At 39.6% G+C, this 19,316-nt stretch overlaps 1 protein-coding gene across 4 annotated transcripts in view; it reads right to left on the bottom strand.

Annotated features, from left to right (window-relative positions):
* ARHGAP28 (Rho GTPase activating protein 28) overlaps window positions 1–19,316 on the bottom strand; it is a 160,633-nt gene that overhangs the window by 4,251 nt on the left and 137,066 nt on the right. For all 4 annotated transcript variants that reach the window (XM_084621689.1, XM_084621686.1, XM_084621688.1 and 1 more), the window contains exons 7-14: window positions 19,183–19,274; window positions 17,398–17,475; window positions 12,508–12,670; window positions 10,472–10,554; window positions 8,579–8,776; window positions 7,276–7,419; window positions 3,570–3,694; window positions 1,842–1,906 (exon numbers count right to left, since the gene is read on the bottom strand). In XM_084621689.1, the coding sequence (XP_084477815.1) occupies window positions 1,842–1,906; window positions 3,570–3,694; window positions 7,276–7,419; window positions 8,579–8,776; window positions 10,472–10,554; window positions 12,508–12,670; window positions 17,398–17,475; window positions 19,183–19,274 (948 nt within the window). The remainder of the gene's footprint in view (window positions 1–1,841; window positions 1,907–3,569; window positions 3,695–7,275; window positions 7,420–8,578; window positions 8,777–10,471; window positions 10,555–12,507; window positions 12,671–17,397; window positions 17,476–19,182; window positions 19,275–19,316) is intronic.

Below are 19,316 nucleotides of genomic sequence, written 5' to 3'. Positions count from 1 at the left end.
ACTGCTTGGTTGAGGAGGTACAGTCTTTAAGGCCAGGGGAATAGGGGCACCCAGGTCCACCCTCTCCACCAGGTCCCAGCCCAGGGTCCTGTGTAGATCAACCCCTGAATGGCAGGGGACCCTCCCAGTAGGGAGTCAAAATCCGCTGTCCTGGGCTACTTGCCACCAGTCTGTTCAGGTTGGGGCATGGCCCCTCTAGTCCAGTTTGCTGGGCAGCCTCCTTCCTGTAGCGTCCTCTCTTGGGTGGTGCCTTGCCACAGTCCCAGGCTTCCTTAGGTGGGGCAGCTGCATGTTGGTGAGGGCAAGCCCCACAATGTCTCTGGGGGTTCTCTCGCTCAGTTACCTCAGGTGCTGGAGGCTCCTAGGTCTCCTTTGCAGTCTCCCTTGGCTGGGGAGACAGTGCTTACTCCCTGCTGTCTGCCTTGTCTGGCTGGCTAGTGCTCCTTCCCCTCAGACAGGGAAGCAGCTACCTTCTGCCTCTTCCTCAGTCAGCCCTGAACTGAGCTACATTCTTCTTTTCTCCCTCTCAGGCCTGCCACCAGGACCAGCTCTAGGCACCAGCAAAGCAAGCACGTGCTTGGGGTGGCACAATTCCAGGGGCGGCATTCCGGCCACCCCCCCCCCTTTTTTTTTTCCCTTAGGCAGTTGCGCTCTTGGAGCTTGGGGCGGTAAATTTTTTGCTTGGGGAGGCAAAAAACCTCGAGCTGGCCTGCCTGCCACTGGCAGCAGGTCTAAATGGACGGGGCTAGCTGGGCCCAAAGGCTCTCTTTAACCTTTGCTGTGCTGGCTGGCAGTTTCTCTGCTTTATCATAGTACAGAAAAGGGTGTTTCTGAAAATCTGCTCTACATTGTTTCTAATTAATGATCAATCTCCTGTCAGTTGCTGGTGATCCTGGAAAATTCTTTGCACTCCATGTAGTTATAGACTCAGTGCACCAGCATTGTGGCTTCACTATAAACAGGGATCATATTGTTGCCATGAACATAATTGCAGGTGTCCTTACTCTGCATAGCTCTCTCAGCTTAGGACTGTAACCAATAACCTTCCTTCTTATGCCTATATGTATATACTGTTTCTTACTGGCATTGATCAAAAATAAACTCTACGGTGCAGATATACTCCCATCCGGGCATGCACTGCCCAAGCAAAGATTTAAAACTTAGTCCAAAATAATCTTTAGTAAGAAGGGAAAAAGGAAAACAACTTAGTTGTATACTATTGAATTAAAAGCTTTGTTTCTTGGCCTTTTGGGTAAGGTCACATTTAATTTCAATGCATTCTTACTATCCTATTTATTCCAAAGGTTGCTCAGCACTATACAGAACTTGGATATAGTCCTGCCCCAAGGAACTACAGTCTAAATAAACACAGGCACCACTGTGTTTCTATCTCAAGCTTTGGGGAGGGTCTCACTGAAAGGTATCAAGGGAGAAAAGAGATTTGAGAAAATATTTAAATGTAGGGAGGGAATTTGCTGGCAAGCAAGGAGAAGAAGGGTGCTCTAACTATTGGGATTACATGGAGGAAGGCATGAAGAAGGTGGGAGAGAAGTAAGCAAAAGGTCAGGTGAACTTGACAGAAACACAGATATTGACTATGGGTCCTGTGGCAATGTCTTTATCAGGTTGTTATAAGCTGAACTTGGTCACTGAACCTTTTCTGAAGCCCTTGAAGTCAACAGGAATCTTTCCATTGACTACTGGGCTTTGGATTAGACCCTATATCTTGCCCTTCATTCTGCAGATGGACTGCAGTATAGAAGATTCTACTCTGTAAAGATATCAAACAAATGGAGTTATTTCAGAAGAATTTAGAATTGAATTTTAAGAATAATGTTTACCTATGTTTCCTCCAATTTCATATAAACGTTGGATCTGGACTTTCGTGTTCTTTGATGATGCATGGCTATCATGGAGAAGAAATTGAGTTTTAGTCTTTTATAGTATAATTGTGATGGCATACATTGAAAATGACCATTATACCATAATCAAACAAGGAATTCTATATGTCTTGTTCCAGTAGTAACAAATTTATGTACTGAATATAAGCATTTATATCTCATTCAGCACTATAGAATATTGTCTACAGAATGGAAAGTATATTATAATAGCAGAATTAGCTATAGCCTCTAACAGTGGTTCTCAACCAGGGGGATGTGTACCCCTAGGAGTACAGAGAGGTCTTCTAGGGGGTACATCAAGTTTCAACTCATCTAGATATTGCCTAGTTTTACAACAGACTACATAAAAAGCATTAGCGAAGTCAGTTCAAACTAAAATTTCACACAATGACTTCTTTATAGTGCTCAATATACTATACATTAAAATGTTGTAAGTACAATATTGATATTCCTATTGATTTATTTTCAATTATATGGTAAAAATGAGAACATCAGCAATTTTTCAGTAATAGTAGGCTGTGACACCTTTGTATTTTTATGTTTGATTTTGTAAGTAAGTAGTTTTTAAGTGAGGTGAAACTTGGGGTACGCAAGACAGATCAGACTCCTGAAAGGGGTACAGTAGTCTGGAAGGGTTGAGAGCCATTGGCCTATAATAGGCCAGGTTCTGCACCAATTTTTACCTTGTTAAGTTTCCACTGAACTGATTAGGATTCTACGGGGTGTAAATTAGTGTAGGAACTAGTTTATCTGTGACTGGTGGTATATAGAATGTCAGGCTGATGGTATAGTTATTCTGTTATTAAAAGTGGTTTTAAAAGGACTCTGTAAAATAAAAATGGTGGTTTGGAGCAACGAATACATTAAAACGATGGCAGAACTCAGAATATACTGCTATTTTAGTTTATTTTTTTCTCCTACATAAAGCCTTTTGGCCAATTCTGCCCTCAGACATATGTGCATAAGTGCCATTGAAGGCAATGGAATTCGCACATCCAATTGATCTCTTATTTTGCATTCTGTTTCTGTGATTACTTTTAGAAGTCTTAATATATCAACAGAGTAACAAGGACAATTGCCATGTCACATTATTATGATGGAGAGGGTTGTTATCATCTTAGAACTGTCGTTGTAGAGTTGTTATGCTAGCTATAACTAGTAAACCTGTATTATCAATACAACAAAGGATTACTGCAGGCAATTTATGCCAGATTTATTTTAAGAACAGAACTATGTAATAGCACCAAAGGACTTTGCTAAAGAACTTTCAGAATAGGGCTCGCAGACTTCCTTTTTACCTCTTATAAATACTAACACTGGTATTCATTTGCACAAATAACAAAAGCATTAACATTTGCATTAGGGTTTAAGACAATCTTTCCAGCTTATGACTGGAGAAAGCCTAGAAAAATATATTTTTCAGCACAGGCATAACAGAAGCCAGATTGATTCTGTAAAGGTGCCAGTTATTAAGTAGAATTTGAAGAGCAGAAATCAATCAGAATTTTTTATGGACTGACATTACCATAATTACTGTTGCCAGTGTAAAAAGAAAGCATTCTAACAACACAATGGGGCCTCTGAAAAGGGACAGCCTATTCTTTAATGACTGTGAAGATATTACTCCAGAAAAATAGAATGTTTTGATGTCCTCCTGCTTTTACCCACCTGTTTGCACAGTGAAATCGAGCCAGGATGTCTCTGGCTTTTGTTTGACTGTTCAGTTGAATTGCCATAGACACTTTTGAATGCAGTGGAGCATAAACTCTTATCACCCCCTCTGGTATGTGGGTCTGCAGACACAGGGAAAAAAAATGACAGTTCCCTCATGTCAATATTCAGCAGAGTAAATTTAGTTATATATTGTCATAGCTCAGCTCCGGGGCAGTTATTCAAGCACTTTCAAGTTTACTTTTAAAAATTAATGACATGGATTGCCTGAATCGTTAGAGCAATAAATCTATGAGCTACAAATCATATATTTCATATACTCACATAGTTTTATATTTTATCTAACAAGGTAGTTCACAAAGGTTATGTTTACACTGCAGCGTACGCCCAGAGTTCGAAGAACTCAAATTAGCAGACCCTGGGTTTGTTAACCTAGTGCTTGATTGTCTACACTCATTTGTAACCCCAAGTTAGGAAATCTTGAAACCTGGCTCCCAACCTGGGGCTCCAGCATTTACATCCATATCCCAGACTTCCTAGCGCCCCGCTACAACATGGCTGCTCTAGCCCTTTATTCGGGGAACAGCATGGGAAAACATGACAGTCCACCAAACTTTACTGTCCAGAGGACAAGAAAATTGACCCCATGGGACTATGGGGATACTTTTGGTAGATTCCTAAAGCACAAGTTCAGTGAGACAGTGTCTACGCTGCAAAAGCAACAGGGCTTGAACCCTGGGTTCCAGCTTGACTCGGGCTTGGACCCTTCATTCCCCTGGGGTCCTGGCTCTGAACCCTGATTTAGTATAATTTGTATGTAGACGGAAGGGGGACTAATGACACCCAAAAAAATCAAATACTGTGGCATGCTTTATGTAAATACATATGGAACATACTATAATCTCTGATTTTTAATTGCAGCCAGAAATAAATCCAGAAGTTAACTGGGATCCCTATAGCACAAACCAGTGGACAGGCAATTGTTTAAAAACTATATTATATACTTGAAAATATCCTTTCTTCCTTTCTAAAGAAGAAATTCCCCACAGGCAAGGAGACCGAGTTCACTCTTTGCCCTCTCCACCACCTCAACAAGATCCAAGTTTATACACAGCAAAATAATAAAATCCCATATGGTTCCTCTTAATTGATATATGACCTTGTACAGAGTTCAGACCATCAACTATAAAAGTTTACTCATTCTTCCATGGTTAATGGCAGGATAAATCAATTAGTAAAGCTTGCTTCCTAATTCTAATCTAGTTAATACCACCCTGAGTAGAGAACAATAGCAGTCTCTCGGCCACTTTTATCACTGCATAATTTAGAACATATGAAAGATGCTGGTTACATTAAATGCTTTGAAATTTAACTCACTTATTCAACCATTATTCACCCCCAATTTTCCTCCCCTATTCCAATTACTTGGGAATGCCTATTCCCTTACTTGTCAGATACAAAGACTTTTGCCATCTGCTGACCAGCTTGTATTTCAGAATGCTAAAGGTATCTGGATGACTTATAATTTTTCTCTCCCAGAATAAACTGGTTTTGTCCCATCACTTATAGTATGAACATAAGTCTAAAATGCAGTATCTTGTACCAACATTTAAAACAGATATTCACCACACATACATGTATATGCCATTCACAAAACACCTGTGTTAGCTCTCCAAACATCTGAGTGGGTAAAGGCTAATCAATGACTCATACATAAAGCACTTCCTCATCTCTCTTCCCCAATGTCTACTCTCTCTGTTTCCCATATTCTTTTAGCATATGGCTATACTACAAAAATACCCTCGTGGCAGCGAGTCTCAGACTTACAAGGCTGAATAGAGCAGGTGCTTGGACCCTGGGCTACAGCCTGAGACTGAACATTTACACAAAAGTCTTTTTAGCCCCATGTTGTGAGTCCTGCAAACCCCAGTCAGTTGACCCACTCTGAGACTGGCTGCTGTCAGTCTTCTTCTGCGGTGTGAACAGCTCCTTGACGTCTTTCCCTCAAACCCTAATCTCCTCTCTTGTTCTTCAAGTCTATGCCAGGGCTGTAGAGCCCTGGACCAGCTCCCCAATTCCTCCTCTGACAAAGGTCCATGGAGGAAAGCAGCTCCTCATTCTCCCATCTTCTAAATAGCAATGGAGGAGGCCCAAAGGATCCCTGGCCACGTAGGTTACTACACGAACAGCAACAGGTTGCTGCGTGCAAAGCACCAGGAGAGCATGACTACTTTGCTCAATGGCTTGTCACCAAGCAGCAGAACCATAGCCAACCAGACAAATGCATGGGTACATGGCAACCTAGCCCAGATCCAGGTAAAGCTGATCTATTCTAAAGCAGGCCCACCACTTAATCTATTGTAATTCCATGAATTTGCTGACTCTCATCAGAACACTCGGCATTTTGTTGTAAAGAGCAGCCCTCGTTTTCTTTCAGAACACATACTGTAAAACACCACTGGAGGAATTGGCCAAAAGGGGGTACTTTAGACCAATTCAGTTAATATCCTCCCTTGCAGAACTCAAGCACAGAACTAAGGCTAGTCAGAAAACAAGAATTCAACTTCATGAAAGATTCTGGGGGTTTGGAATTTGCTTTCATTCTATATCAGAACAAAAAATAGACCTTTTGAGATTTTCCATGAAAAAACATATGAGAAGAGAGAACCAATAGTCCTCTGACTAGGGCACTCACCCGGAATATAGGAGATGCAGTTCAATTCCATGCCCTGCTCTCCTACATTTGTAGTGAGTGCTTTAGCCACTAGGATATAGACCCAGTGTCTGTCTCTCCCACTCTTGCCCTATTGAAGCTGTCCTTATTTGGAGCTCTTATTCATTGAACCTGGACCTCCCACATCTTAGGTGAATGTCCTAACCACCAGGTTATTCTGGAGTGAGTCGGTTTCTCTCTGTTTTGACCAGAAATTTCATCCTGGACCTGAGGAAACCTTCCAGAGAAAATGGCACTTTCCAAGAAAAAACATTTTGTTGAATAATTCCCAACCAGTTCCACACAAAATCTCTGTTATTTGTCTTAGCAACATGTCAAGCCCCAGGAGCACAAGTCCCAAAACAGCTTCTCGCGCATGAAAATCCAATTTGCTTCAGGCTTGTCAGATTCTAAAGTTAAGTTTCCAAATCAAGGGTGTTTTTATTTTAAATGAAAACATTTTTCTGTAAATATAAAGCTTACTATTCTAACATCTTAACTCACGTTGCTCCTCTCTGGTAAAACTTATTTGCCTCACAAACCCCTATATTATTTGTTGTTATTATTATTTATTTGTATTACAGTAGGGCCTGAAAACCCCATAGGAAGTGTCCTGTTGTACTAGGCACTGTACAGAAAAGAGCAAAGACAGTCCCTGCCCTAGAGACCTCTCAGTCTCTGCCAGACAGGATGTAATAGTCAGATGGGGAAGGGGTGGGTGGAAGATGAGGTAGAAAATAAACAGTTTAATTGAAGGAAAAAAGTGAGAGCTTGCCACTTGCCTAATCCAATGCCAGAGCGGAGTGATTTGTTAGTATTGCAACAGAGGTAGATTTCAAGGAAGGATTTAAATTGGATGAGGTAGCAGCTTTATGAAATTTGACAGGAGATTTTTCCCATGCACAGGAGAAAGCACCAGGGGGATTGAAAAGACATGGCGACATGATGGAACTCAAAGCTACCATTTAAAAATGTTATGTCTTAATGCACCTCTGATCTTTCAGGTCTCTCTCGTTCCATGGTCTTTCTCCTCAGCAATCTTCTCACACCCTTGTCAAACATCATCTGTCTCTTGGTGTTGTTCATTGTAGCCTCATTCATCTTTCTCACTTGAGAAATCAGGAAGGATGGGACCTAGAGAGAGGAAGCCAAGGCTGAGTGTATGCAAAAGGATGGGAGGGAAAACCTTCCCCCTGCCCTCTCTTCCCCCCCCCCCCCGCCAAGTGACTTCAGTGATTGTGAGAGATGATAAATTAAAAGCACTGGAAATTGAGTCCTGTTTATTCCCAGAAGAAGTACAGCATGGGCAAATTTCCCCAGTATCACTCAGACACCACGAGGGATGAAATGATCATTCATTTTCCATGCCCATTCAATCTATGACCTCTCTGCTGAAGCAGTCAATAAGGATGCTTACCAATGCCAATTGCAATAGTATCTTTTAGATCTATCTTGGGGACTTACATGTCCTCCATTACCATAGTTCCTGAGCACCTCAAATCTGTAATGCCATCCTAACATCATCCTGTGAGGAGCAGAAGTACTATTATCCTTGTTTGACAGATGGGGAACTGAGGCACACATAGACTAAATGTTTTCCCAAGGTCAGACAAGCAGTCTATGGCACAGCAGGGACTTCCTGGGTCCAACACTGGTGCCTTAACCACTGGGCCATCCTTTGTCTCCTAGAAAAGGAAGTGAGACTGCCAGCACATTCACATAGACCACCAAAAGCCACCAGATGGTAACGACTTCTGATCAATATTGACATGGACTGGATTTGAGTGAGTAGCCTTGAAATGAATGACTCCATCCAGTCCTCAAAAAGGTTAAGGAAAGAATGACAAGCCAATGAGTAAAGCTGACCTCTATTTTCACGTCCTCCCTTTAGTAATACAATAAAAGTGAAGAGTCTCACACTTGCTATGTAGAAGTAAAAACACAATGTCACACTGCACATACATGGATGTAAATAAAAGAACTACCAAGTTTGAAGACATGAAACAACCCCTTCTGAAAATGGCTTACAAACAGAATTTTGGACTGACTTAAAGCTAGCTGGTGGTTACATTAATCGAATCACAGTATATTAATGCTCTCTCAAGCTTGCATAGCAGGTGAACACAAGGCTAATGGACCAAAGCATTGTACAGAGATTAATTTCACCATTGTCAGTTGGGTGTTCCAGGCAGATATTGCTGCATGTTTCCTTGTGGCTGCTGCATTCAGCTCTGAAACCTAGAAAAACAAATATGGGAACCAAAACACATATACTGTAGTCAGCATTACTCACTGTCCACAGGATGTCCTGGTACTTAATTAAAAGTCTCACTATGTGTGCCGTGGTGGCTGCTGCTTGCATCTCTTCTTGGTTTGCATGTTTGCCCTTGTAGATAAAGACGTTTGGTGCAACAATCATGGAAACATTCCATAAGTTCATTTTGTTTTTCCCTTCATTAGCCACTATCTTCTTCAGGAACTGCAGAAAGGCCTGGGAAAAGCAGTGCCACTCATAATGCATCATGAAATACAACATCAATACAACATTTTCAAATTCACCGTGCACCTGGCTAGAAAGCTGCAATCTCTCCTCTTGGATGCGGTACTTAGGAAAGCTATCTATGCCTTTGTGTTGTCCAGATTGGACTACTACAATGTGCTGTACATGGGTCAGTCCCTGAAGACCACTCAGCCATCTCTCATATATCAAGTATATATCATGAATAGATCTCATCCAGAGTCATTAAAGTCTCATTAAAGCCAATTGGAGGCCTTCCATTGACTTCAATGGGCTGTGGATTTGGCCCTTACTTAGCAGTGCTTCCTGGAGAGAGCATATTGCATCTCTGCTCTATAAATTATGCTATTTACTATCTGGTCTCCACATACAATTCAAGATGTTGATTTTGATCTATATGCCTTACATTGTTTGGGTCCTGACTACCTTAAGAAGTACCTCTCTGCTTAAGTACCAACCCTTCACTTCCGCCTGGGGAACTTCTGCCAACAGGCCCAGGATGTTATCTCTCGCATGATAGAAGTAAGGAGTTCTCAGCAGTGGGCTTCAACTCTAGAAATCACTGCTGCATGTCAGTGCCAATATCAAGGGCAGTTTGTTGCCCTTTTGGGCGCAGTGCAAGAATCATCTGTTTTTTCAGGCTTTCACTTGAATAAGTGCACTTGAGTAGGCTGAGCTTTTGTTGTTGTTATTGGGGAGTTCTTCGGGGGATTAATTCTGCCAGTTTGTTATTTTAGAACAGTATATAAACAACTGCCCGTGTATGATAAACACATTTTTAGAAACTCAGAAATGACACAACAGAAATTATGTTGAAGACATTTCTAAATTAAAACAATGCTTTGTTACAGGTGGGTAGATAGGAACATTCATTTTTTACCTTTAGTATTTCTAATTCTATTTCATTTAAGAACTTATCATCAGTAATTATTAGCATTATTGGCCCATAGACTGCCCTGTGAAACATTGCTCATGGATATGGATTTTGGCCAAAAACTACTATTAATATTATCTATTTCTTATATAGTACTTTTCATCAGTAGAAATCAAAGTGCTTCACAAAGGAGGTCACTGTCATGATCCCCATTTTGCTGACAAAGAAACAGAGGGACAGGGAGATGAAATATCTTGTCTGAGGTCACCCAGTAGGACAAGGTGACAGTTCCAAGAATGGAGCCCTACTCAGCTGCCTATGGAGCCCTACTAATATGTAGTATTGGGAACACATGATTATAAACGATCATAAAAGAAATCCACACAAATCAACATGCAATAAAACTGGAAATAAATGGATACATGACATACGTAATTAGCGAACCGTCAAAGAGAACACTGCAAAAGCCCGTAGTTTGAATGTTATTGACCCAAACTATCTGGCAAATACCTGCCAATAATTAATACATTAAAAAAAAACATGTTTGTGAATCATTCACTATTAAGCAAGGGGCTATATCCATAACAGATATTATTCCTAATAAATATCATAACCAGCTGTGTTCCATTAGATGTTCCCCAGAGAACTGGAGAACTTTTCAGAATGATGATAACAAACCAACATGGATATTTTTGCGGATGAGGATTCTGATCATTTGCTGTTACGAACAAACCCTGACTCTCATTTAAAAGTCAAAGAATACAGATGCAGGAATCATCAAACAAAGCACCTACCTTGGCTGTATCCCTGTTGGCATCAGGCAACAACATGATCAACAGATGCAAAGCTTGTAACTGTAACTTGACCTTGGAGACTTCTAAGAATATAATAATTAATATTTTAAAAGTCATAATTACCATTAGATCTGTGCTAGAAAGAACTCTGAAATGCATGGCGAGGCTACTTTGCAACTACACCAACAGTGTAACCAGGGCATAGAGCTCCTCTATCAAACCCCTCCCTTCTGTTGATTTAGGGCAATGCTGTTCGGGAATGGATGGCATATAGTTACCACAGGATCAGGGAGGTAGTAAGGTCACTTTTTCACCCACCCTCTTGAGTTACCCTGTAGCTGTGCATCTGGAACTTTATCTCTGCTTTCATCTTCAACTACTACAGGGCCATAAAGACAAACTATAGGATTACATTTAAAGGGGAAAGGTTATACTGAGAAATGATGCAGAGACTTCTTTTGTAGATGGCAAGGGTCCTTGCTGCAGTAAGTGCTGAGAATCACAGATGCTGCTCTGATACATGGCATTCATTTCTTTTTCTAAATTAAATGTTGGCTTTTCACCAGAAATGTCCTAAGTTTAATGGGTATTTTTTTCCTTACATGTCGTGGACCTGTAATTATATTTGACTAATCTGGGCAAATAGGAAGGAAGACATTTAATGATACTAATACACAGAACTTAGTTTTTAATCTCCAATTCTGGATTTACAGGGTGCAGGGATCTTTAGAAAAATCTCTCCTTTTTGGGGAGACATTCCCCGAATAACCTATTCTCCGGGTCACTTAAGGCTTAAATCCTTCGGTGCTGGTTACTGGCCAATTCCTCTTTGATGTCACTGTGGGATTGCCTTGTATATCAGATCACACTTCTATAATATAGAACTTCTCAGTTTCAAGATGATATGGCAAAATTTATTTTCAGAATAGTTTCAGACTAACTTTGTTAAGTGATTTACTGGACCCATCTGCCATTAGATTGTAGATTCATTGTTTATCCTTCTTTTATTTTAATTTCACTCTTGTGCCTAGTCCCAAATCTGGCTCTCTATAAAAATGTATAGCATGAGTGTAGGTTTCTAAGGGCCATCGTGCCTTAAAGGCACAAGCCTATTCTGAGTGCAGTATGTGACTCTTGGAAGCATAAGGACTCCTGGAGCTCCCTAACATGAAGAGTGGATGGGTGAGTAGGGGGAAGAAGAGGAAATGTTGTTGCTGCTTTACTACTTATGGGGTGAAGAGTGCGGTCATTTCTCGTCAATCTCACCTCCTTCATACTCTCCCCCAGGAGGTCCTAGCTCCATGCACTCAAGTGAGCCTCATGACCAGCCTGTGTGCAGTTTGCAAGATGGAGTAAACTGCTAGAACTTCCCTCCTTCTTTGAACATACACAGACTGCTTGGTCACAATCTGACTTTATAAGAACATAGGGTCTATTACCATTTTGCCCAATAAAGGCACCATTCTGCTCTTCTCATTCAGCCCTAACCCAAACAAGTCTTGTACTGAAGTCAACAGGAATTCACTAAGTAAAATCTGCACTACTGCATTCTTATAACTGAAAATAGAAAAAGTGGCTCAGAATCAGAATGCACAGGAAAATTAGGACCCAAAACTTAGTTACCTGCAGCCTTCCGCAAGTTAATACATTTCTTACACAAAGATCCTGATAAAAATAATCTTTCATGAAAGAAAACAAAATCTAATAAAATAATAACTATAGTGTGGTGATTGGATTTTACACTGGAGAGAATTTTTATTCACTAAATGTATAGTTCGTGTGAATGAAATATGGTAAAATCTATGTACAAAAGCCAGTTTTCAACCACTATGTGCTTGCAATGTTTACCACAGCCTGCTTTAAATAGCTATTTAACTGGTACTTCTATATGTTTAGTCAAATATGCCAAGTACCATTTGAAAAGAAAGCTTACAGGAAACCAAAATAGTTATGACATACTGGCACTCTCTTTTCTCTTCTTTAGCAATTTTGTATTTTTCATATGTATCCATTTACACTAATTTCTTTCTACTTACTTTCCACTAGTGTGATGAAGGCAGGCAGATATTCTACAGTGAAGAGGGGGCTCGGGAGTTCTCTTATAAACATCTTCAGCAGTCCTGCTGCGTCATTGTTTCGTACTTGGTCCCAGTCAAATGTGTCTTCATGAAATTTTATTTCAATTTCTTGACGGAGATACTACAAGACAAAAGAAAGTGACTGATTTTAATTACAGCTTCTGATTGGTGAGCTTTATTTCATCTCACAAATGCCATGAGCAACAAAGAAAGCTTTGTGAAGTATAGAATTTGAAATGGAACAGTTATTTGAACAAACATTTCTACACCATTGTTTGTTTTCTTTATTTAAAACACACGAAAGAGGTTTTAACCCTTACACACAAGGGACTAGGATATTCATCCTCAAAGTCATTTAATCTGCACGTGTTTTGTATATGCCAGTAGTTCCCATTAGAGAGACCAGTGGGTGAGGTAATATCTTTTATTGGACCAACTTCTGTTGGTGAGGGAGACAAGCTTTTGAGCTATATAGAGCTCTGCTTCCGGTAGCCCTCCAGTAGCTTTCTCATGTGTGGTCACAATTAGGCTGCTTTTTGGAAGACAGAAGTCCTTGCTTTTCTTCTCTAGGCTTATTTTTCAGACAAGTGCCAACTTGTTTGATCAATTTTAAAGACCTCTATGGTACCAGTTCAGTACTCTGACACAACTCTGGCCAAAACCTGCAGGCAGGTAAAATAGTTATTGTATTATCCTGGCTTCCCACTTAAACCAATTGTTTTCTGGCATCTGTGCTCTAGAACTAGGGTCCAATCAGCTTTGAAGTGTAAGTAGTTAAAAACCCCACATGTGTGTGGATGGTGAACATAAAGAGAGCAGGTTTCAGAGTAGCAGCCGTGTTAGTCTGTATTCGCAAAAAGAAAAGGAGTACTAGTGGCACCTTAGAGACTAACCAATTTATTTGAGCATAAGCTTTCGTGAGCTACAGCTCACTTCATCGGATGCATCCGATGAAGTGAGCTGTAGCTCACAAAAGCTTATGCTCAAATAAATTGGTTAGTCTCTAGGGTGCCACTAGTACTCCTTTTCTTTTTATAAAGAGAGCAGGGTACCACATGAGAACAGAATTTGGCCCAAACTCTGGATTACAGTTTGGAAAGTCCAATCTCCCCGCAAAAACAAACAAACAAACAACCCCATCTGATATGTTAATAAGATTCAGGGATTGGGACGTTAACACCTTACATTGATATTCTCCACTGATAGCCTGAATGTGAAGAAGTTCTAAGTGAAGAGGAACATTTCCCTGTCTGATAGTGCTGAAGACAGCAACACAAAGAACTGCTAAATTGCTGCCTCTTAAGAGGACAAAAATCGCCAATATAAATTAAGAAAAAAAGCTTGTGTGTTATAGGAGGGCCAGTACTAGCCTAGGCAAAAGATACTAACTTAATTTTCATTTAAACAGATTGTTGCTCTACTAGGAAGCTAGAAAGGAAAGCTTCTTTAAATTGATATTCCAAAGACGACCGTACAAACGGCAGTCTGGTTTGTACCTTTATCTCTTGAAAAATGGCCTTGTCTGGCTGTAAGAGTTTCACTATTTGTCTTCTCATTCATAATCATCACATTTAAAATTAAGTATCTTTTCTAATCACTCCTAGCTGCTTTTGCCTTACTGACACAAAGAATGTCATTGATTTCAACGGGACTGTTTAACTGAGCAGGATTTGGCTCTATATTTCATGTGCTGGTTTTTAATCATGTTTTCATCAAATCTGCATTAGCAATCGGCAAGAAAATATTCAGAAAGAAGAGTTGTTAAAAATAAATAGTGTGCTTAACATGCCTCACATCAATGGAAGGAAATTGTACATCAAATGCCACTACATGTAATGAAGTGAAACTGTTGGCACAAACGGAAATATAAAGTCATTCAGGATTTGGTGTATAGTGTTACAATACCATTCTTAATAGCACGCTGTATTGGCTGCATTCTCTGCTATCTCAACCTCCTTTACAGTCACATCTCTTGCACCTAATCCATTCAAACATCAGGATTAACTACCCTGACTGCGAAATATAGAGCAAGGCCCATCACTTCACTATAACCACAAGGGAAGAGAAAGAGCTTTCAAGATTTTGCTGTTTAGTTTTTCAAGAATGGAAGGAAGGTCCCAGAAACAGAGAGAACTGAGAAGAGAGACATCGACTTTCTACATATACACTTCATTTGTGTGTAATTAGTTTTTAGAAATATATTCTTGTAACAGTCTTTTTTGTTTGTTTTTTCATTTTGTTTCTGAGCTTACAAGAGGGTAGCTTAACATACATTTTGGTTCAGTGCATACCACACATCTTAGAGGCAGAGGAAAATTTGTATTTATTTCTTTTATATTTTTTGTTATTTAAAAAAAGTAACTTTTAAGCACGTCCATATGCTTTTGATTTTTAAAAACAAGAACTAATGTTGAGTTGGAATGCCCTCAAATATTCATGTCATAATAATATACGATGGCTTTGAAGGATGAAATCTGGAACTGCTTAGGAAAAGCTTTCCCTCTATCCCCTACTGGTTGACTTTGTTGGACACACTTAAATGAATAAAGACTCAAATAAAACACATGAGATCGTTCATGTGGATGTTTGACTTACCACCCAGTACAGGAAAGTCAGACGCATAGCACCAAGTGATGCTCTGGGTACAGGTCGGAACAGCAGAACGAGATAGCGTGTAGTATGTGCACAGACTACAAAAGCTAACTAACAAAAGATACAAAGCAGCCCTGTCACATAAACCCCACAGAAAGTCTACATTATGTACAGAAAAAGTGAAAGAATAAAAAAATATGTATAGTGATGGCAATTGAAATCAGGAAGCTGGAGAGTCTCGGGGCTCAATCCTGGAAGGTGCTGAGTGTGCTGAACACCTAATGAAGTCAGGAGGAGTTGAGGTGCTCAGCACGAAAAAGTGCTCAGTACCTTGCAGGATCAAGCCCCCCTATGGCATTAGTTATCTTCAGACATAAATTTGCAGGGCCCTATCCAAAGTAAATATCATGAGGCCCCATCTGATTCCCTCTACACCCATGAATGGCCCATCCCTCATCTGCATAGCTCCAACAAACATATTTACCTTCTGCAAACTCCTCACTTGTTTTTTTAAACGTGAAATGAACTGCTCAAAGTGGAAGAGTCATAGAAGCATATCATTATTATACAGGTCTCTCACACAAAGCCTCCTCTTGTCACATATTTTATTAGCTATTACTAATCACGTGACCAAACCAGCTAAAGAACATGCAGGATTCTCCAAGTTTCTGAAGCACTCTTGTTTTACACTGTGCAGATGTCACAGTACTGGGAAGCCTAACTGATTATATGTAGGAAGGTTATTTTTCTTGCTGGTGGAATATTCAGTTATAGCCAGGGGAGCAGGAATCATTTTAAAATGTATAAACCAAAGGAAAAAATACAAAGATACTGAGTTATTAATGCCAGGCAAAAGCGAATGATTGTAAGTGAATGAGAACCAACTATTGGAGATTTTTTTATGGTCTAGACCTGTTCTCTCATTTAATGGTCTGAGTGCCAGAGCTACTAAGCATTGCTTTGTAGTCATCTCACCAGACATGCCAAACCTGTGAAAAAAAACCACAGAAATTGGGCTTGTTTTTGGCTGAATTGGCTTGTGAGTTGCTTGTTGGCTAGTTTTTGGCTTGTAGCTTGTTTGGCCTGTTGCTTGTTATAGTTTGTTGCTTCCTTTTCTTTGATTGGTTCCCAGCAAAAAAAGGGGAGGCAAAGTGGGGAGAGAGTCAGGGATTGCACAGCGGGCCCACCACAGTCCCAGACTACACGCCGGGGGGCGGGGGAAATAGGAATGTTGGGGTTCTTAGGGACTAGCTTGTTTTGGCCTTGTTTTGAAATGGGATTAGCTTGATTTTTGGCCTATTGTGAAAGTTGGGGTGCTTATTTACCGCATGAAAGTTGGCAACTGTGAATCTCATCTGTAACAATAGGTTACTTGCAGTATATTATTCAGTCACTAGAAAGATGTCTTTGTGTATTGTATAGAGTTCCAGGCAGGTGGGGCCTCTGGTAAACAAGGAAGACAAAGCTAGAACTTAAGCTGTGTGAAAGGCTGTTTGTCTCTTTAGTTTGTTGCTACTTTCTTTAATAATGGCCTCGTGTTTAAGATGAACTGAGAGTCCACATATCATGACATCACTCTCGTCACTCAGAGAAAACCTCATTTTTCATACCATAAGATGGATGTATTAATTTACAATAAGCATTACAGGAAGGCATGTATTATTATAGTCTACTTGCTAATAATATGGTACGTATTGGGGGGGCAAACAAAGCCACTGACTGTTACAAGCACAGGCCAGTGGGCCCAATCCTACTCATATGTGCTATGAAAATGGAGTACTTCATTTCATCAAACTGAGCAGCAGGACATACTTCTCACAGTTCCAAATGTGGGACCCCAAAACTCCAATCAAAGGACAAATGAGTAATAATATTACAAGAAGCTTAAAATTACATGGAGTCAGATCTTTAGCTTAAATTCCTTGATAACCTCAGTCTAGTGACTCAGTATTTCTGAAATAAGCTAAAATAAAAGAAGTGAGATCACAGCAGTTCTGAGTGACCAGGAGGTCAGATAAATTCTAAACTGAGGGGCCTTCCTCACAGGTTTAGTGGAGGAGAGCTGCACTTCTAAGTCCATGTATCCTCTAAATAAAACATTAGACCATGCCAAGTTATGGTCCTCAGTTTCAGGAAGCAAATGACAAGCCACTGTTTTTGCTGGTAATAATGGGACTGAGAATCTCTCTATACAACCTTTGCCACTTTGTACAGACTCTACTGGTTACAAGAAGGTGAATGAGAAAACACAGGTACCTTAACTCTTGAGGCAGATCCAGGAACTCGAAGAATTCCTTCCGTTTCTAAACCCGTTTCCTCAAGCTTGAGCAACAGCTAAAATGCAACAGCAGCATTTTAAAAATACTATTTACCTTTTAGCAACCTGCCTCCCCTAAAAACCATTTGATGATCTAGTTTATCATCAAGAATAATAAATACCCATATTAGCAAATCAATCAGAACTTGCTCTGTGTTCCTAAAACTGTGAATTTTCAGAGAAGAAACCATGTTTTCCTATGTGTTTGTACAACTCCTAGTACAACAAGAGCCCCCTAACTTGGGACTCTTGGAACTTCTGTAGTTCTAATAATAAATTAATAATAATGGGGCCATCCTTACATTGCACAGTATCTTTCTTAGCAAGAAGTCACACTGATTTCCCTACCACACAATGGAGCTATGAGGATACTTTCCTTCATGTTTGTGAGATGCTCAACTATTATGGTGATGAGCACCATAGAAAAGCCTATTAATAAATGTGTAGTCAGAACTGAGAACTTAGACAAGAAAATAATCTTAGGAAAGTTCTTTCGCAATGTGAATAGACCTCTCTGGTCTCAGCATTTCTTCTTTACAAACATTCAGTGCAGAGTATTTTTGTTTTGACAAAATGCAAAAGTGGGAAAAGACTAATTTTGTTACATTTATTCACATGGCTCTGGATTTTCATTACGAACTGCCCTCCTCCAGCTCTATCACTAACACTCTTTAACACGGTATCAGATTTACAGCAGGACAAAATGTTTTAAACAAAACTTTTTGTCACCAAAAATACAGCTTTGGGTTGATGAAAACATGTCATGAATTTATGTCAGATTTGCCAAATTGTTTTGGCTGAAAAAAAAAGAAAAACATTTTGTCATTTGCAAAATGAAACATTTTGATTTTTTGATTCAAAATGACTTTTTGTTTTAAATTTCACTTCAATTTTATTTTTGCATAAAGGTAAAAATCCTCAGAACTTAAATGAAAGATTTTGTTTAGGGTCAAATTGAACCATTTTGTTTGGCCCCAAATAATTTTTTTTTTTTTTGGTCAGCCAACATATCAAAAAATCAATAATTTGCATGGCTCTATAACTTCCCAAAGTGAAATTATCAAGGAATGAAGTGAAGTTGATTGCTGGCAATACAGAGATTAATAACAAATGTGCCAAATTGACTATCTAAATTAATTGATACTAGCTCTTTGTTTTCTTTCAGGAGGTATTTACAGTTAAATGTGACTTTAATCTTAAAACTGGATGTCCATATAAATGTGTGTGTGTATGCAGGTGTGTGTCTAACTGAGCCATACACTGGATGTCACTGTAGCGTCATACTATTTCAGTTGAATGACCATCTTCTTGGCTCTATGCACCTCATTCAGATGACACTAGTTCACTTCTGATAATCTCAGATAAATCAACAGGTCTGCAATTTGAAATAATGTGAAATTATAAATGCTCCCCATTCAAAAACATTTCATTGATCTACATGTCAAATGAAAAGGGGAGCAGAATCCTATCCAGTTGGTTCTGTACATTTCCTGTGCAATATATTATAAATATACTCCCCAAATTGAAAAACTCCCAGCATGCATGATATTCAAGAACAGTTTTTTGATCTAAGTCTCATAAGATGTTTAAATCACAACATATGGACAGAAATAAATTGCCAACACCCTGAAGCCATTAAAGTCTGTCTTCTTTTATCTGATGTCTGTTTGAGTGTCAATGCTAATGAGGAAAATTCAAGCCACACATGATTTTGTTCTACTCACTTTTTGAAAGATGAGAGGAATTTTTATTCCAGGCACCTTCTTTTGATCGTTTTCCAACAGGATCGTGAGAGGGACTCCAAAAAGGCCATTTTCTTTTTGAAAACGATGTAAAAAGAAAGAGAGAAAGTGGAGCC

The sequence above is a fragment of the Lepidochelys olivacea genome (genome assembly GCF_965140295.1).
Source record: "Lepidochelys olivacea isolate rLepOli2 genome assembly, chromosome: 2".
Classification (NCBI taxonomy): Eukaryota; Metazoa; Chordata; order Testudines; family Cheloniidae; genus Lepidochelys; species Lepidochelys olivacea.
Note: the sequence above shows the minus strand (reverse complement) of the source record. Positions and strands in the feature narration are given on the sequence as shown.